General features: G+C 42.5%; 2 protein-coding genes across 6 annotated transcripts in view; both read left to right on the top strand.

The window, feature by feature from the left end:
- The window catches only part of Prkaa1 (protein kinase AMP-activated catalytic subunit alpha 1), a 37,620-nt gene extending 22,406 nt beyond the window's left edge, over positions 1–15,214 (top strand). For both annotated transcript variants that reach the window (XM_021183155.2, XM_085831478.1), the window contains 6 exons: positions 1,987–2,131; positions 3,151–3,238; positions 7,729–7,953; positions 9,830–10,316; positions 10,422–10,548; positions 12,001–15,214. In XM_021183155.2, coding sequence (XP_021038814.1) covers positions 1,987–2,131; positions 3,151–3,238; positions 7,729–7,953; positions 9,830–10,316; positions 10,422–10,548; positions 12,001–12,245 — 1,317 coding nt within the window. In that variant the 3' untranslated portion in view covers positions 12,246–15,214. The remainder of the gene's footprint in view (positions 1–1,986; positions 2,132–3,150; positions 3,239–7,728; positions 7,954–9,829; positions 10,317–10,421; positions 10,549–12,000) is intronic.
- Positions 15,215–18,881: 3,667 nt separating this feature from the next.
- Ttc33 (tetratricopeptide repeat domain 33) overlaps positions 18,882–20,486 on the top strand; it is a 37,244-nt gene continuing 35,639 nt past the window's right edge. Inside the window, exon 1 of one of the 4 annotated variants that reach the window (XM_021183158.3) lies at positions 18,882–18,917. The gene's annotated coding sequence lies outside the window, so the exon portion shown is untranslated. The other 3 variants (XM_021183157.3, XM_021183159.3, XM_021183160.3) reach the window with 3 other exon arrangements.

Genomic DNA, 20,486 nt, shown 5'->3' with positions numbered 1-20,486 from the left:
CACCGGAGGAGCTAGAGGTCTTACTCCCCCTTGGTGGTACCTACAGCTTTCTGTAGAGGCCTGCTGCTGTCTTGTTTCTGCCCCTCATTGCTTCAGAAAGTCATGGCGCGCCCACTGCTCGGCGTTCCCAGGCTTCCACCGCGCACTTCCGTTCATTTTTTCCTCTAGGATTTGGTTTTGCTTTTCTCTCTTTTGCTGAGTTTTCATCTGCTGTCCATACATTCCTCTAGATGGCTGCTGTCTCTCCATCTTTTTGTTTTATGGGCCTTGTGTGTTGCTGACAGCACCCTGGGGCGACTCAACAGGGAGTGACACAAAAGACTCATTGTGTGATGTTTATCAGCTGGGAGTGTGCTTTCACCTGGCTCATCTTCCTTTAGTCGCTGCCATTCTTTGTACTGTATTTTTATAAATAAAATTCTTTTCACCTTTGCAGCCTTTCTGTTACTTATCTTTTGTTAAGTTTTCTTTTCCTCTTGCATAATTTTTTTTTAAAAAATAAACATCTACTTGAAGAAAGGCGTGAGATTGCAACAGTATTAATGTCTTTTTCTTAAGGGGGAGGACCTTACATTTCAGGGTAAGGGTACGCTACACTTCAGTAGCAGTTTTCATTTTGTATTCAAAGCAATGCCTGGTTTCTCTTTGTACCCATGTTATCCATGTGGTGAAGGTGTAGGATTCTGGATTTAGAATGTTCACTCATGCCCTGCCAGAGGATCTCATGTGAGCATCCTTGCCTGGGGGGCAGTAGCTTACTTACTAAATCCTCTGTCCTGGAGCCTGGGTAAGGCAGTGCGGCTTATCCCCTGTTGAGGAAACATCAGAAAATGCAGAGATTTGAAGATGATTTTTAAAAGATTGTACTTAACAATTTTAATCGTAGTGTAAGCGTTTTCTTTCAGGAAGCATGCAAAAGGTAAATGTGCTAAGGATTTTCTTTTGGTTAAATGAAAACATCTTAGACCGGAAGAGATGGCTCAGTAGATGGCACCCATGTCAGGTGGCTCTCGATTGTAACTCCGGGTCCAGAGGACCCAACATTCTTAGCATTCTTGTCTCTGTAGGCACCTGTAGGCAGATGCACACACACACACACACACACACACACACACACACAAAACTTAAAAAATAGCTTACATTTCAGAGTACAGGCTATCGTTGCGTTGTGGCTCAATTCCAATACTTACCTGTCACTTCTTTGTCGTCTGTAATTGTCCCCTATGCAAGCATCACTTGGTGTATTCTCCTTTTCTTTCCCTTTTCTTCGATTAGATTTGCTCTTTGACAGTTGCATCCACGTGTTCTGCGCCCTCTGTGTACTCTCCTTCCCTGACCCCCTTCTCTCCCACTCCTGCCTTCCCCTCCTCCCTGCAGGTCCCTGGTTTACCCGCATGACTTTGTTTTGTTCTGGGAACCACTGACTTTAGGAGCATCTGTTTTCCCATGGGTTTGGATCTGCTCATTGGAACGCTTTCTCGCTCACTCTGTGACCCTTTTTTCCCCACTGTTACGCTCATGTTTTGTTTTGTTTTGTTTTGTTTTTGGCCTTATTTTTGTCTACTAGAGTAGGGCCTTTCTTTCACTCATTTCTGTACTATGGATATCTAACCAGTACAGCATATTGAATGTGCTCAATAAATATTTATTGAAGGAGGGAAGGATTAAAGACCACTAATTGGAAAACATTCCCAGTTTCAGGTAGAAGTTGAAAGTACTAGAAATAGCCCATGAGCTACAGAAGAAGATGTGTTTTTAAGTGTAGTTTCTGTATGTGATAGGGTCAGAGAGTTGAGTTGCTGATTTGGTCCCCGTAAGCCCTTGGCATTTCAGTGTAGGGCTGCAGGCCTTACTTGTCCATTTCAAAGTACCTCATGGGTGAAGTTCACCTGGAAGCTTTCAGGCTTTGCCAATCCATAGGCTGAAGAATTTTAAGAATGTTTTCATTGAGAGGCACAGCTTAAAATGCTTTTCTTCTTTTCCTAGTTGGACGAAAAGGAAAGTCGACGTCTGTTCCAGCAGATCCTTTCTGGTGTGGATTATTGTCACAGGCATATGGTGGTCCACAGAGATTTGAAACCTGAAAACGTCCTGCTTGATGCACACATGAATGCAAAGATAGCCGACTTTGGTAAGGACGGTTGTAACTGTTTGTATGTTTGTTTTTTTGAATTTTTGAGACAGGGTTTCTCTGTGTAGCCCTGGCTGTCCTGGAACTCACTCTGTAGACCAGGCTGGCCTCAAACTCAGAGATTCACCTGCCTCTGCCTCCCGAGTGCTGGGATTAAAGGCGTGCGCTACCACGCCCGGCTGGTTGTAACTGTTTAATGGTGATAAGTATCGTTCTTCTGGTAGTGTTTATGGGGTATACTAGAATCCCGCACGCACGCACACACACACACACACACGCACACACACACACACACACACACACACACGCACACACACACACACACGCACACACACACACACACACGGGATGTTTCTATTCTTCCACCACATGGGTTTTAGAGGGTGGATTTAGGTTGTCAGACACGGTGGTAAGCACTTTTACCTGCTGAGCCTACCTGCCAGCCCTGAAATTCAGTTTTGTGATCGTAAATATTTCAACTTCTTAACATTAGAGAGATCATTTGAAAAGAAAAGACTATTATTTGTCAAGAAGTTAGCAACTTAATTTCTAATATTTCTTTTTGGTCAAATATGGAGAAAATGAAAAGTGGGATGGAATTATTGACATAACATTGGAATCTAGAAAGATGAATTATATGAGGAAACTTCTTTTAAAAAGTTAATATTTAAATGCTGTAAAGTTGGTTTTCAGATGTAGTGGTACGTGCCTTCAATCTAAGAATTCCAGAGATGGAGGCTGGCAGAAATCTTTCTGTTCAGCTGAGTCTATTTCACCTAGCAATATCCATATTAAAAGGTAAACATTTCAAGGATATTCTAGTATTCAAAACCACCACTAGTTTAGTATGTACACATTAAACTCTAGATATTGAAATCCATTGTACATTTTTTGTCTAAGGTCAGAATATTTAGGAAATAAAGACTATAATCAAGTTAAAAGTTTGTTTGTTTGTTTTTTCTGTTTTACTTGCTTTTTGTCCTTGGGAACTCTTGAGTGGCCACTTTTTGTCGTTTCAGGTCTTTCAAACATGATGTCAGATGGTGAATTTTTAAGAACAAGCTGTGGCTCACCCAATTATGCCGCACCAGAAGTCATTTCAGGAAGGTATTGCTGCCATTAGGCTACTTTTGCTATGTCTGTAGTTGCTTATTTCTCTTAAGTTTGCTAGTCTGTACTGTCGCTTTGAGGATGTGATGTCACTAACGAGGACGTAGAAGTAACACATCTGCCTGCGGTAACTGTCATCTCTGAGGCTCGCTGCCTCAGTCTGCTAGCGTAGGTCTAGTCCTGGAAGCTTCTAGCTTGTGTACAATCTAATCTAGGCCTAGAAAGACTTCAGCTTCTGAGACTTGCTGCTGGGTAAACTCGCCCCTTCCTTGTTCTTTCTGATCTATGGCTGATTCAACTCATATGTTTTGGCTCTCAAACTCCTCTCATGATAACTGATTCAATCTGGCTTCTCTGGGCTTCTCCTGAATTTGCTCTGCTTGACCTCCAACGATCTCTGTCATCCGTTCTAATCTGGCTCCTTCTCAGTCTCTGGCTTGTTCTGTCTTCACCTGTGTCTGGCTTGTCCTTCCTCTGCAACCTGTCTCTGTCCATCTGTCCTGGTAAGATGACCTCCTCTCCCTGCACTGACCCTTAAGTACTCCCTCTCTCTTCCTGGGAGAGGCTGGGCATATCCTATTCTGTCAGGTCTTTCTCTGCCACTCAATTAGAAGTTACTTTCAAACATGGGTGCTTTCTTCTATGAACTAACTTTGCCACAGGGATTAAAGGTGTGGGCTGAGGCCGAGGCACATCACAACTAGAAGCAGCTTTTTTAGTATAACACAATCTTGAGGTTTTACGATATGATAAGATATCCTGCAACAGAAAGAAGGGAATATATTTCTGCACTTGCAGATTTTCTATTTTATGAATAATACACAAGGAGCTGGAGAGATGGCTTATTGGTTAAGAGGACTTGCTGCTCTTCTAGAGGACTGGAATTTGGGACCCGGCAACCGCAATCTGGGTGGCTCACAGTTGTCTATAACTTTGTCTCCAGGAGACCCAACACACTCTTGGTTTTTGCAAGCAGTTACATACATGGATGCACCTCAACACATACACACACACACACACTAATAATAATAATAATAATAATAATAATAATAATAATAATAATAATAATAATAGTAATATATAAACAAGTGGAAAAACAAGTCCATGTTTGGAGGAGAGTGTTGGTTTGCAAGTCACAGTAAAGCAGTTAGAATGAGGTGCTTTAATTTTGTCTCTGGTGGGCGAATCGAAAGCAATCAGTTGTAAAGGTGGATGAGTCACTGAGAGCCTGCCTACTGAAGTACTCACTCCCGAGGAATGCTTTACTTAGGCAAACATTTAAAGATGTAACATGATAGGCCATCGGGATTGCTGGTAATTCTACACCTTGAGAGGTTGAGGTCACTCTTTGCTATCTCACGACACCATCTCAAGAAAACCAAACCAAACTAGACCGCACAGAGAGCAGAACAGAGTCACAAGTGTAACGTCACATGTAGTTTTATAAGTATTCAAATAGATGGCATTCATGTAGTAGCTTCATGTTTTATGAGGAAGGAAACTAAAGAAGTGGTCCTTTAAAAAAATAGACAAGCTGAATGTATTGCATCTATAGCCTGAGTGTTGCACATGGATGCCAAGACAGGGCTATATAGGCCTGGTATCAAGGAAAAGCGAGGTGAGGGGGAGGGGCAAGAGGGTTATAAAAAGGGAGGAGGAAGGAGAGAGACTCACTTATGTTCAGTCTTGATCTGGATCTGCTGGAGACTGCAGTGTAAGACTGCTGACCTCGGAACTGCTAGCTAGCACTAAAATACGGGTATATTTTCATTAGGTACTTTTTAAATAGTGTGAAAACAAAATTTAATTTGTGTTTTATTTTCTTGTTTTGTTCAAGGTTCAAGTTCCTCTTCCTCCTCCTCTTCTTCTTCTTCCTCCTCCTCTTCCCCCTCCTCTTCTTCTTCCTCTTCTTCCTCCTCCTCTTCCTCCTCTTCCTCCTCCTCCTCTTCCTCCTCCTCCTCCTCTTCCTCCTCATCCTCCCCCTCTTCCTCCTCCTCCTCCTCCTCATCTTCTTCTTCCTCTTCCTTCTGCTCCTCCTCCTCCTCCTCGATAGAGACACAAAGAGAAGGCACGCCTAAATTTGGAAGTGGGGTAGTGGTCTGGGAAAAGATATTTGCTCAGAAGTTGTAAAATTTAATTTAAAAGACAGACTTTATTTTAAACCATATATGTATGTGTGTTTGTGTGAGGGTATGTGTACATTAGTGTAGGTGCTGACAGAGGTCAGAGCCCCCACCCCCACCCTTCAGCTATTGCTACCGGCAGTTGTAAGCTGCCCTGTGTGGGGGGTGAGAACTAGACCAGGGGCCTCGGTAAACACGTAGCAGGCTCTCAATGGCTGAGACATCCCTCCAGCCCAGAGAATTTATTTTTTTTTCCAATTTTTTTATTAGGTATTTACTTCATTTACATTTCAAATGCTATCCTGAAAGTCCCCTATACCCTCCCCCAACCTGCTCCCCTACTTACTCACTTCCACTTCTTGGCCCTGGCGTACCCCTGTACTTAGGCATATAAAGTTTGCAAGACCAAGGGGCCTCTCTTCCCAATGATGGCCGACTACGCCATCTTCTGCTACATATGCAGCTAGAGACACGAGCTCCAGGGGGTACTGGTTAGTTCATATTGTTGTTCCACCTATAGGGTTGCAGACCCCTTCGGCTCCTTGGGTACTTTCACTGGCTCCTCCATTGGTGGCCCTGTGATCCATCCCATAGCTGACTATGAGGATCCACTTCTGTGTTTGCCAGGCACCGGCCTAGTCTCATAAGAGACAGCTATATCAGGGCCCTTTCAGCAAAATCTTGCTGGTGTAGAGAATTTATTTTAACATCAACGCTTTGGGTAGGCTTGGTGGTGCACCTTACCCAGGAGGTTAGACAGCAGTTTGTCTCCAGCTCAGGCTCCTTAGTGAGACAGGGCCAGTTTGGGAATAAATAAAATGCTGTTGCAAAAACAAGCAAGCAAAGAAAGAAAGAAAGAAAAAACAAGCAAAAATCAAAGCAAACAAAAGACATAGCTTTCTCACTGCTGCTGAAACACTAACGAGGTAGGGGAAGCCTGTTGCTCGCCAGTGTCCACAATCCTGTCCACCCCAACCATTTCCTTGTTTAAATGTTTCAAATGGTGATGGAACTAATAAAAAAAAAATCCCTGTGCTTTCTATGTTCATGTGCTTATTTTTTTTGACTGCTCAAAGAAAAGGTAATGAGGTGAATTAAGAAGATTCATTTGTGTTTTCTATCTTAATTCCTTTGATTTGAGAAAAATTCAAAATCTAGATGTTATAGGGAATATAACTAAAGAAAAAAGGCATTCATCATGTTCAAGCATGCATAAAATGGGCTCTTGGGGAAATGTAATTCGTTCAGTTTGGATGTCTTTCCTTGAGGTCTGTGTGAATAGGAGCACTCATTTTGAGAACAGTGTTTCCTGCTGTCTATAGGAAGCACTTTCGTCACTCTGAGGGTTCGTTTTCCCCCTGAAGGCAGACTCGGATGATTCAGCTGGCTTGCCGCTCATTAGAATCCGTGTCTCCAGTGCTTCACGTGGAAGCACTCACGCACGAAGAGGGAGAGTGTGCTGTGAGCTCCACTGCCCTTGGCTTGCTTCTGCAGCTCAAGCTTCCTGAACTTTGATGTGAGGGTTTTAGGAGAAATGGGTTCCGAGTCTGTCACTACAGACTTGAATCTTGGGCCCAGTTGAGTTGGCTCAGCTGGTAAAATATTTGCTGCCAAGTGACTAGAGTCTGAGCCTTGAATCCTGGGTAAAGGTAGGAGAGAACTGACTCCACAAAGCTGTCATCTCAGCTCCACACCCACTGTGGCATATGCACACCATGCACACACACATGCATTTGCACACACACACACACACACCACCCATGCACACACACTCATACACACACACACACACAATAAAAGTTACTTAAAGGTGAGGGTGGGGGAACAAAAAAGGTACTTAAAAAAACTATCTTGGTAGCTCAAATCAACATTGATCATGATGGCTCAAGGGTTGACCTTATTGGTAGGAAGTCTGAGGGTCATAGTGAGGTAGTACAATTTGACCCATGGATCACAAGTTACAAAATAGCTTTTTTTTTTTTTTAAGATTTATTTATTTATGTATATGAATATGCTGCAGCTATCTTCAGACACACCAGCAGAGGGCATCAGATCTCATTACAGATGGTTGTGAGCCACCAAGTGGTTGCTGGGAATTGAACTCAGAACCTCTGGAAGAGCAGTCAGTGCTCTTAACTGCTGAGCCATCTCTCCAGCCCAAAATAGCTTATTTTTAAAAAGGTAATACTGATAAGACTAGTATCTGTATGTGTGATGTGCAACAACCGCTATAGATACCATATTCTGACCACTGATTTCTTTAAAAATTATTTTCGTATATTCTTCCTAAAGTATTTGTATTTGAAGAATGTTGACTGGTGCTTTGTGAGATTGTGATTAATACAGTTAGCATTCTCTGTGCAGACTGTACGCAGGCCCCGAGGTGGACATCTGGAGCAGCGGGGTCATTCTCTATGCGCTGCTGTGTGGGACCCTCCCTTTTGATGATGACCATGTGCCAACCCTTTTTAAGAAGATATGTGATGGCATCTTCTACACCCCTCAGTATTTAAACCCTTCAGTAATCAGCCTCTTGAAACATATGCTGCAGGTGGATCCCATGAAGAGGGCCACAATCAAAGATATCAGGTAACTCACTTTATCTGCCTGCTTGACCAACCAGCCAGCAAACCATCTGTCTGTCTGTCTGCCTGCCTGTCTGGACTGTGTAGTCTTGGCTGTCTGGAACTCACTCTAAAGACAAGGCTGGCCCTGCCTGCCTCTGCCACCTGAGTGCTGGGATTAAAGGCATGTGGTATTACCATTGCACAGCAATATTAGGTCATTTTAAACCAATGTATTTTTCTACCTTTTCGAGTCTCAAGATACCAGAGAAATTTCATTTTATTAATGACACACTTTTCTTGTAGCAATATACTTTGAGTCATAGGGAATTGATTATTGTGCTCAATTGAGTATTGAGAAATTGCTGCATTGTGTATCATGGTTTAACCTGATAGTTTAAATGAGGCATGACTGATAGTGGCAGCTGTGCTTCCCGGGTTGAGGTAAGTCATGTCTCATGAACACTCAGTACTCCCTGGCCACGTAGTCTGTCATCAGTGTTTCTTTATTTTTGTTTTCCTTAGTTCTTTGATCTTCTGATGGCTAGACTACACATTTTTCTGATACTGGAAGTAGAAGGAACTAAAGATGAATAATAAGTAGAAAACATTAGGGCACATGGGACTTTGAGCTGGATTCCTTGCCGCTGACTCCTTATGCTAGAAGTCCTGTTGAAGCTGGGTGTGGTGGTCCACGCCTTTAATCCCAGCACTTGGAAAGTGGAGCCAGGGAGAACCTGTTAGTTCAAAGCCAACCTGGTCTACAGAGTGCTTTCAGGACAGTCAGCTCTGTAGAGAGACCCTGATTCAGAAACAATAACAAACAAAAAGACCTGCTGAAAAGAAGACTCCATGTAGCTGGGCATGGCAGATGGGGAGGCAAACTCAGTTAATTAAATGGATATTATAAAATATGTAAGTGGGGCCTATATTCGCACATGTTTTAGATGTTTTTCATAATTGAAATGTGATAGCAAATGCTGGATCTGGTGGCGCACACCCATGATCCCAGGACGTGAGAAGCTGAAAGAGTATGACAGTGAGTGGGGTCCAGCCTGGGCTACAGAGTGAAGATTCCACCTCAAAACCAGTCACCAAGTGAAAACAAACAGATGCCCTTAAAAACCATTATTCTTTTCAGTGTTTGCTTTGTTTGTTTGTTTGTTTTTAAGTTTTAGTATAGTTCTTGTTATGGTTCCATGTCCTTTTATATATAGAATTAATGAATACAATATGAAATAGTTCAGAGGATGGTCTTTTGAATCATAGAACTGGGTTGTAAGGACAAGGGTAGATTTTAAATGAATTGTTTATTGTGAAACTCAGCATGCAGTAAGAATGCATAGGATGATATTGCACACTGTTTTTGTTAGTAAGCTCTTTTCCTATAACATGAAATAGTGTAAACAGTGAAGCCACACAACACAGTTTCTTTCTGGGCTGGAAAAAGACTGTACCCAGTCATTGTCCTTTGGGTAGACATACCAAATTTGGCTGCCTTGATCTTCAAAAATTAGTGGCAGGGGACTAGAGAGATGGCTCAGCTGTTAAGAGCACCTGCTGCTCTTCCAGAGGTCCTGAGTTCAATTCCCAGCAACCACATGGTGGCTCACACCCATCTGTGGTAGGTTCCAATGCCTTCTTCTGGTGTGCAAATTGTACATACAGACAGAACACCCATACACATAAAAGTATATAAATAAAAAATAGGTGGCAGAGTATAATGTTTTTCTCAGCATATTCAATGAAGTATGAGCTAGAAGAAGGAAACCAGTTTAAAGAGAACAACTGTAATAATGTAGCATGAATATGAACTCATTCATATCCTAAACTCTGGAAATTATTACTTTTATTCTTGGTTTAACTGAAAACCCTTCTTCCACCATTGCTGTCTCTCTTAGGGAACACGAGTGGTTTAAACAGGACCTTCCGAAGTATCTCTTTCCTGAGGACCCATCTTATAGTTCCACCATGATTGATGACGAAGCCTTGAAAGAAGTGTGTGAGAAGTTTGAGTGCTCAGAGGAGGAGGTCCTCAGCTGCCTGTACAACAGAAACCACCAGGACCCGCTAGCCGTCGCCTACCACCTCATAATAGACAACAGGAGAATAATGAATGAAGCCAAAGATTTCTACCTGGCGAGCAGCCCACCTGACTCTTTCCTGGATGACCACCATTTAACTCGGCCTCACCCTGAAAGAGTACCGTTCTTGGTTGCCGAGACACCACGGGCCCGGCACACCCTGGATGAATTAAACCCACAGAAATCCAAACACCAAGGTGTACGGAAGGCAAAATGGCATCTGGGAATTCGAAGTCAGAGCCGACCCAATGATATCATGGCAGAAGTATGTAGAGCAATCAAGCAGTTGGATTATGAATGGAAGGTAAGAAGGCAAGCGCTCTCATTTGTTTGGTGAGCCTGGAGCCAAAAGGCCTTTGTAGGAGAACTGATGTGATGTGCCTTTGTTTTTGTCCATATCCAATGCTAGGTTGTAAACCCCTATTATTTGCGTGTACGAAGGAAGAATCCTGTGACAAGCACATTTTCCAAAATGAGTCTACAGCTATACCAAGTGGATAGCAGGACTTACTTGTTGGATTTCCGCAGTATTGATGGTATGTACACACAGAGCCCTGCAGGTGGTATAGTGGGCCTGGTTACCTAATTTGCTTTATAGTCTTTGTTTTCTTTTTTTTTTTTTTGAATAAAAACTAAGCAGGCAAAGTAGTAAGCTTCAGTATGGCACCTTCCTCCCTTCTCTCTCTCTAGCTTTTCTATCTCTTCCCTCCCTCCCTCCCTCGCTCCCTCCCTCTGCATCTGTCTCAGAACACATGAGACGGGCTGCAGAAGCCAATGTCCGGTACCTTCCCCCTTCGCCTTCCATCTTGCTTTGGAGACAAGGTCTCTTGGCACACGGGTGGGTGCCCTTCAGGGTACACTCACGGGCCAGCAAGCTCCAAGGATCATTTCATTTCTGACTTCCAGCTTTGGCGTAATGGGCGTGCCCTTGCTGGCCTGGCTTTGACATGGGTCTGGGGGTCAGCGGCAGGGTCTCCTTATCTACTGAGCCTTCTCCCCAGCCCCCCAGTGCACGCTGTCATAAATGTCCTACGTCCTTGTCATCTTCCTCACTGCCCTCTACCTCAGCTATGTCTTAGGAAGCTTCCTGGCCTTTTCCTGCTAAATCAGTAGGAAACATGACTTCCTATGTTCTGCAAGACTGATGTTTGTGAAACCTGTTGCTCCATGTAGCATATTGATTTATAGATTATTGGGGCTAGGGATTTAGTTCAGTATTGAAGTTCTTGCTTCACTGGCTTCAATCACCATCACCTGACTATTGTTCTGTAAAATCTTTAAAAATATACAGTTTTTTTTTTGTTTTTGTTTGTTTGTTTGTTTTGCTTATGCTCTAAGTGATATTTGAGAAGCTGCAGGGTAAGAGCACTGATCTGAGGTGGGGAGGGTAGAGCTCTTGAGTGGTGGGAACTTACTGTCCATTTGGTTCCTTGGACAAGTCCCTCGACTTCTCTGGCTTTTTTATACCTGTAAAATGATTCCTAGGTGAGACAAGTTCCAAGATACCTTTCATATTGCAAGTGATCGATTCTGTATTTTTTGTTTTGTTTTTGAGACAGGGTTTCTCTGTGCAGCCCTGGCTGTCCTGGAACTCACTGTGTAGACCAGGCTGGCCTCGAACTCCCAGAGTTGCCTTTGCCTCCTAATTGATGGGACTAAAGGTGTGCTTGCCACTACCCAGTGAGTCTGTGGTTTTAATAAATATCTCCTAGCAGTGATATTAATTTACAGGTTATTAGTTTACTGTTTCATAGTTGGTGTGGAAGTCAAGAGTGCTATACTACATACCCCATGCTGACTGGCCATTGTATGTATTTTCTGTGCTGTGTGTAGAAGTGGTAAGGTGCTTAACAAAGGCACGCTTGCTCTATTGGAGATGTATGTAAAACCAATGTGCTTTGGGGAACTGGTTAGTAGTCTCACTTAGGTGCTGCTTAAACACTTGAGGGAGAAATAGATAATAAAACATTGAAATTCTTTTCACCCAGATGAGATTACAGAAGCCAAATCAGGGACTGCTACTCCACAGAGATCGGGATCCATCAGCAACTATCGATCTTGCCAAAGGAGTGACTCTGATGCCGAAGCTCAAGGAAAGCCCTCAGACGTCTCCCTTACCTCATCTGTGACCTCCCTCGACTCCTCCCCCGTCGACGTAGCTCCAAGACCAGGAAGTCATACAATAGAATTTTTTGAAATGTGTGCAAATCTAATTAAAATTCTTGCACAGTAAACCTAAAATTTTGCTTATTTCTTTGATGCAATAAGCATGCATAATAAATAATAGCCAAATACTTCCACTTACCAAGTTATATATATGTGTGTATATATAACCGAGGATTGGCCTTTTGGAATGCAGTTTGCACAGGGACTGGAAAATGATTGATGTTAAAAGCCTAATGTGCAGAATTGAATCAGGATCACTCTGTTATCCCGTATTCAGTAGGTACACACAGCATAACATACACACAATGGACTGTAGGTCTCAGGCTTACTTGACTTTTGGCCATTTGAATTTGCTGTAACAGGTCTCTGTCAACCATTAATTTACCATAAAGCCTTCACATATTAGTACATGTTGATGTATTTTATATTAGCTTCATGAATTTATTGAGTTTGCCTAGAATCCTCACAGACCTTATTAGATAATGCTGTTTTCTGGGCTCCTTAACTTCCAAAATAGCTACTAGTTCCCATTTTTGGTTACATTGTGAACTATTTCCATATTCCTCTTAAAATGCTATTTTTGTGTAGTAAAATACATTTCAGAGAGCAGTCTGGATTTAACATTTTTCTTTGGCTTGTGAGCCCCCAAGCCCCCAGAATTTATATGTTCAGACCTTCCGAGCCCTGAATTTACTTTTTCAGGTTTGCCCTTATGTTTTGTATATGAAGTGCTGCTTTTGATCCAAGAGCCGAGTTGCTCACACTGTAGTGAATCGTGTTGCTTCTGTCAGTGCACAGAGACGCTATCATGTCAGCCAGTGTTGAATTTCTTTGATTGGTATTTTCTAAGCCAATCCAGTGCATAGAAAGGACAGTGTTTATATGCTCTGAATGCTAGGATTGGGGTTTTAACCCCTGATTTTATTCTGGAAAATTTTTAAAGAAAGAAAAGTTGCAAGAATATAGTGACTGCATGTGTATCTACTACTTAGCTCCTACAACTACTGTTTGGCCATATTTGCTCTCTAGATCCACACATGTATAATATACAGATATGCACATATATTCGAGTATATGTTTGCTTTTATTCTGAACCACTGAGATGTTAAGGTATATATACCAGCCCTGAATACTTCAGCACTTCCTAAAAATAATAATAATGTCCTTTAAAAACCTTCTGAAACCATTATAAAATCAATAATTTCCAGATAGTGCCTGGTTTTCCAGATTAGCTGTAACTGCCCAGAATTCCATTTAAGTTACAGCCTGATTTTACTTGTAGTTCTTTAATCAGGTTAATAACACTATTTTGAAAAGATATAGAAGAAATCCTTTCTTCAAACTGGCCAAGTTTATTTCAGGTTTTAATTCAAAATAATGAGTGGCTAAAGAAGTGTGATTTTTCTTCAATGTCTGATTTATCTGCCTCTCTCCTTTTAGTGGTAGCATAGCATAATAGGTGTAAGTGAAGATTTAAAGTCATGCTAGACAAAGCCGGTATTGTGTGAGCTAATAATTAATTTCATATTGGCCATGTTTGGTTCCCTTTAAGTTTAGGAAATTGGTCAGAGGCTCTAGCTCAGTGGTGAGGCTGAGTCATCTCCAGTGATGTGAAAGAAAATGCATTTTCTTTAAACATTAACCGTTCCCATCCCCCTTTGTAAGAGACTTTTCCCCCCACTGCACTCATTTAAAAATATTTGCCCCATCCCCAAACCTGTCCAGCACTTATGTAAGAATGCATTTGGAGGACATGATAGCTTGCATAAAAGATGACGCTATAGTTTATGCACTGATTTCCGGACAAAAATGACGCTTCTTTTTGTTCGGGGCTTGTTTTATTCAACTCTGAATTGAATGCTGTATACAGGAATGGAGACTCCATTTCCCTGAGTTCCCGACTGTATTTATACCTGTGTGTTTGTGCCCTCTGTGTGGGGCTCCCTGATGTCACTTATGCTGTCTGAATGCAGCGCTGTATTCCCACTGTGTAGAACAGAAGGCTGCATTTGTAAAGTTATAGATTTGTAAATAGAACTGAGGAATATCTCTATAAACTGTTGGGGGGACGGGGCACAAAAAGAGGAGCCAACTAAATAGGACCTTCTAAAATTTGTTAATTTTGTAATCTTTGCTTCTTTTATAAGTTATTCTGTGATTCCTTTTAGTTACCGAGTTTTATTTTGAAGACATTTAAATATTGCACTTGTATAAATAGTATGATAAATGCAGACTATTGCAGTCAATTTTTTTTAAAGCTAGGATATCTGAAATGACAGCTTTCAGTTCGGTATGTCACGCCCAGGACAGACTGCTCACAAATGTGTTGTAGTTTGCAGATCCTCACACTGAAATGTAAAGAGAGTTAATGCAAATGATTTGTAATCTTTTTTTATTATCTTTTCAGCAATTTATATTTTTTTGTGATTTTATGCAACCATATTTTTACTTCGTCTTGACAACTGAAAGCTGTGTGATGTTTTTGACAGAAAAGTACTGTATACATAGTTTTAAATATAACAGATTTTGCTGATATGTAAAAATTTTGCCATTAAAGTTTGATTTCTCATGAAAGGAACTTTTCTACCAAGTCGGGAGACGCAAGAGCTTAATATATCTAATTTAAAATAATTTCACTGAAATAAAACACCATTGCTTTTACTTTGATTCTATTTTTTTCTTAAGAGCTTTTGTAGTGTTTGGGAATTTTAGATAATTTTATATGGATTCTCTCCCTACCTTGCCCCATCCTTTGGATCTTTGATACCATTCACAAATAAACTCATGCGGCTGGGTGTATAAAGATATGTATCCCAAGGGGCATCTTGGGAAAGAAACCCATAAATTCTTCTTCTTAACTCCTCCCGTCCGCCTGTTCATTGTGGGCTCTGACATGATGAGTGAAATGCCACACACAGCCTGACTGTAAGCCGTTGTCGGGAGGAGTCAACCACTGTGGCTTATGTATGTTTGCCCAGAGTAACCTGATTTAGAAACATGGCATAATAAAGAAAAAAGTTCGTTTTTCACCTGTTACACAGTCTTTCTTATTTCATCAAGGTTTGGGGTGGGGTGCACTTGTTCATCGCTGAGTATCTGGGCTCGTTCAGGTACTGAAATTAAGATGCAGACAGTAAGTGCTGAAGCAGCTGTCACAGACCAATCACAAACAGAGGCCTTGAATTCCATCCTTGCTAGAATTCAGTTACTATTCAATCTAGAAACTCAGTGTTCTTGAGGCTTTTGCAGGATTGCTAGCTTTCTAAATAATCAGAAAAACTTCATTAGAGATGTTATGAACAGCATGAGAAGTTCTTTTGGAGAGCTAATTTTTCTAGATCTTCATTACAAGTTTACACAAGAAACTGGAATGTGAAAACTTGCATCCATTACACTGTCCTGTTCTGAATGAGTAAGCTTCAGGTTGTTGTAAATGCCAATCAATAGTGCTAAATATTTAGAGGCTGTTCACTGACTTGGAAGACATGGCCAAGTCTTTGCCAGAGTTGAGGGCATCATGGTTAAGCTACCCTGAGAGACTGGGAAGAGGAACAGAGCCTCAAGCACTGTGTATTCATCCATATGGCCACTGTGAACCATTCATGACAGATGTCACCAGGACAGCAAGATACAGGTCCTGCTTCAATCATCTTATTAGGGATGGATGGAGATACATATAGACACTAAAGTACAAACATGTAAGAATGGACTGAGTTGTTGTGAATGTGACCACACGAACCTCCATCCAGATTGAGGAACAGCGCATCCACCAGAGTGTCTGTTATGATTAATATGAGCCTGAGGTGCCACAGACCAACTCTGACATGGAAAGACCTTCACAGAAGTGTGAGCACCAAGAGCAGGAAACACTGAAGTTCATTTATAGGCTGACTACCACAGTAATACATTGGTTATAGTGAATATACCAACTTACTTGACAACTTATTAACATTAATGAATATAATCAAATTATAAATAAAAGTTGTATCTGAAGTCACCATTGATCTCAAAGTCTAGACACACTGGGAAGCTGTCAAGATTATTATATAAGGAGTACAATTTTGTCATTGGAACAGACATTGTCAACTTTTTCTTTAAGTGAGAAAATTTGTGTGTGTGTGTGTTTGCATGTCATAGCACATGTATGGAGCCCAGATGACAACTGTCTTTCCAACGAGTAAGTTCTGGAGACATAACTCATGTCACAAGGCTGAGCAGCAAGCATCCTTATTTGCTGAGCCATTTCACAAGCCCCTTGCTTTGTTCATTTCAAGAAACGGTCAAAGACCTAAATATGAATATAATCAGTTTGACAGTGGTTCAAAAAAAAAAAAAAAAACAGTTGTGTTCCACAGGACAGTGGAACTTTATAATAGCCTTAAAGACCTGGGTTTATTGGGTCTGGAGAGATGGCACTGACTGTTCTTCCAGAGGTCCTGAGTTCAATTCCCAGCAACCACTTGGTAGCATACAGCCATTTGTAAAGGGATCCGATGCTCTTTTCTGGTGTGTCTGAAGACAGCTACAGTGTACTCACACACACACACACACAGAGAGAGAGAGAGAGAGAGAGAGAGAGAGAGAGAGAGAGAGAGAGAGAGAATAATTGATTTTATTCTTCTGTATGTGTATGTGCAGGCACTTGCAGAGGCCAGATCGTGGGGCTGGAAACTCCCAGAGCTGTAATTACACAGAGGCTGTGAGCTGCCAGATGCTGGTGTTGGGAACTGAACTTTGGTCCTCTGGAAGAGCAGGAGCCTGTGCACTTAACTTCTGGACTCTCTGTCCAGCCCTCATCGTGGAATCTTCACTCACTTTTGAGAGGCATCACACTTCCGTAGCAGTAAAAGCACTTGGTATCATAGAAATATGAATGCCATCGTTTAGAAATGCCCTTGATGAAGCAGTGATACTTGGCTTATTAAAGTGAGTCTGGAAATTGGGACTCTTGCTAGGTGACATAGCCAGGTCTCACCTCGGGAGAAACTTGTGTTCCAGAGTTTCACTGTAATGGTGTGACAGAGGACTACATCACTACCATTAGAGTTTGCCATCATTACTTCAAATCCACGTAGCCGCTCTATCACTGTGGCGTTTTAACAGCCAGCACCAATGTTCACTTTTGTGAAAAATGGCAATATGTACGAGTTTTGGGTATGGAAGGGCCTTTCACACTTGGTATCTGTGGGTGTCAGAAGAGGGCAGCAGTTCTCCTGTAACTGGAGTCACAGATGTTTTGAGTCTCTACGTTGAGTGTTGGACCTGAACCCAGGTCCTCTACAAGAGCAGTAAGCCATCGCTCGGGATCAGCATCAGTGATTTTAATGTCAGCGTTGGGTAAGAGTTTCCCTTCAGGGACTATTTGACATTTTGGAGAGAAAGAAGTTAGTAGTCCTTTTGGTGACGTTATGTGTGTGTGTGTGTGTGTGGTGGGGGGTGGGGTGGGGTGGGGGAGGTGGGGAGGGGAGTATTACTAATGGTATCTCAGCATCCTACCATGTTTCTGTTTGGTTTCAGACCCAGGAACAAACAACTCAGGTGTATATTTTACATACCAAAGCAGACCTTGCCTCCAGGTTCTCCCAGCATCCCTCGGCCCCTAGTATAACTGCCCCCCCCCATCCTGAATTTTCAGCACAGGGCCTGGACTCCCTTCCCCCAGAGGATCTTTGCTATATAACCCATTTTGTTTTCTCCCTCCCCATCTCCCCTGCCCCCTTGTCTTAGCCTGAGGGCTCTCTTTCTCTTCCTCTTCTCTCCCTTTTCTGGCCTCCTTCCTTGGGGCCATTGAACTCACCTGCCGGAGAGCAGCTTCTTAATAAACCTGCAATTGTATATATTTTAATCTGGCTTGAATTGGCTCATTTTACCAGTGGAGAAATAATTTATCAGTTTACCTCAACAAATAACTAGCCAGTAAGACATGCGTGGTCTCCATAAATCGATCTTGGCTTTGTGTAGCACAGCTATGTGGATAAATTTAAGGAGTTTTCAGTTCCCTCAGTGTGTCCCAGTGTTAACATCAGCCTGCTAATTTACTTGTAAGAAGTGACAGGTGCTACTTTCAGGCTCTGCGGTGGATCACAGGAAGCTTGCAGTTCAGCCCAATCCTCCCTGATCGGCTCTTGCTTAAGGTTTCTGTTGCTGGGATAAAACACCATGACCAAAGTCAACTCGGGGAGGAAAGGGTTTATATCAGCGTCTAGTTCCACTTTATAGAAGGAAATCAAGGTAGAAACTCAAGCAGGGCAGTAATTGGTCCTTTTTAAGGCTTGTTCAGTTAGCTTCTCTTTGGGCCAGACCACCTGCCTAGGGTGTGGCACCGCCTCTAATGGGTTGGGTTCTCCCACATCAATCATTCATCAAGACAATGCCCGCATAGATTTCCCTACAGGCATTTTCTCAGTTAAGATTCCCTGTTTTATAGCTAAGAATATGTTTGTGTCAAGTTGACAAAAACAAGCCAGCACAGCTCCCCTTTGCACTTATTTCAGCTCAGTTTTCTCCCCGCCTCTTCTGCATCTAACAGACCTTCAGGGCTAGGCCTGTCAGACTAGGCGGTAAGCCATTTATTTACCCGAGGACTGTGTGTATTGCAAAGCACAACCTCAAGCCCGGGACTCCATTCCCGGCTGCAGTTAGAGGGCGCTTCGTCTGGTGCCTTTATTACAAATCCCATAGTCCCTAGGGCGCCGCAGTGACTTCTGGGATTAGTGGTCTTGCAGAAGGGCGCTGGCGGGTAAGAAAGTCTTCTTTTCTTCTGTCCGCTTTGCTGGACTTTAGAACGTCCCAGGATGATTTCATGCTTTTTTTTTTAAATAAAGAATCGGGAAGCGCAGGCAGGCAAGGCAGATTAGAATCCCGACAGAATAGTTTCCGTTTCCGGTGTCAAAGGGCACGTGGAATGTAAACACGGCACCACGGAGTGTTTTCAGGTAACTGGCTGCGGGTAGGCGGTAGACAGGGCTGAGGGTTGCTGCGTGCGGGAGAGAGGGCCGAGGGTGGCCCGGTGAGGTCCACAGAGCCCTGGGGCGTGCCTCCGTCCTGGGCACGGGGCGCGCTGGCAGGGTTCTGGCTGCCGGCCCGGCCGCCGGAGGAGCTGCTATGGCCGGAGCTCATTTTTATTGCAGCCGAGGCAGGGGCCAGTTTTGAATCCTGTATTCTCCTCGGGTAGCATTTTAAGGGAATCCGTTTCTCTCGTTCTTCACCTGCGGATTCATCTCTCCTACCTCCTGCCGGTGTTTTTCCATCTTGGGTGGCCGCATCCTCTCACGCAGTCAGTTCAAGAGGACGTTTTAAACTCTGTGGCAAGCACCCAGCTTATTTATGGCCCGGTAAAGTGTCAAGTCGAGCGGTTGCGGTGGAGAGCATCGCACATGTTTAGAATCTTAATGCCACTCATCAATTCTGTAGAGCATGTAGACTTTTAACTCCAGATGAGAGTTAGCACGAAACCTTTACAATTGTGATTTACCCACTTGATATGTTACCCGGTTGGAAAGAAGCTTGGCGCCTTATCCATCCAAGTACAGATCAACGAAAGCTCCTTCTGCAAGCGGTTTTAGTGAGTACTAATTACAAGCACAACCTAGAGGCACAAGAACTCATAGCGTAAGATGAAAACAGTTCAGTTGAGATGTAAGTGGCGTGTTATACAACTCCTCCTAATAGATTGTATGACTCAGTAACCGTTATTGATGTTCACAAAATCGTGCCATCATACCAATTTATTTTAGGACATTTTAATCACCGAAAAGGGGAGTCCAGAATCATTAATTGACTATTGTCTGTATTTTCTCCCCAGTAGCATTTCAGATTCCGAATCAGATCAGAGCATTACATTTTCCCTGGGGAAGATGTTCACACATGCCAGGAGTCTTCCCTCTTTTAATCCTGGCCAACTTCTATTCTCTAAAGCTCACTTTCATGAAGACACTAGTGTGCATTTGTCTGACAGGTCATTGGATCACGCTTGATAGCACTTACCGGTATTGTAACTGAGTTCAGTCTCCTTGTCCACAGGCAGTTTGGGAGAAAATATAAACTTGGTATTATAAACTGGTAACAAATTCCTGCTTTTTCACTTTAGTAGGCCCTTGATACTGCTTGCTGTTTCTTCATTATTATGTCGTTTCTAATCTCCACAAAGACTTGTTAGATTTTTTTCATCTTTCTCAGATGCATACATTTATTTATTTTTTTCCTTTATGTTGAGTAGATGGCTATAACCTACTTTTCCTACTAATGTGAAATTTGGGAACATGAAATCCCTAGTTTTGTTTGGACTCTGCTCAGAAACTTTAGAAAT

This window comes from Mus caroli, unplaced genomic scaffold, assembly GCF_978045245.1.
Source record: "Mus caroli unplaced genomic scaffold, Mus_caroli_1 scaffold_16, whole genome shotgun sequence".
Taxonomy (NCBI): Eukaryota; Metazoa; Chordata; class Mammalia; order Rodentia; family Muridae; genus Mus; species Mus caroli.
Note: the sequence above shows the minus strand (reverse complement) of the source record. Positions and strands in the feature narration are given on the sequence as shown.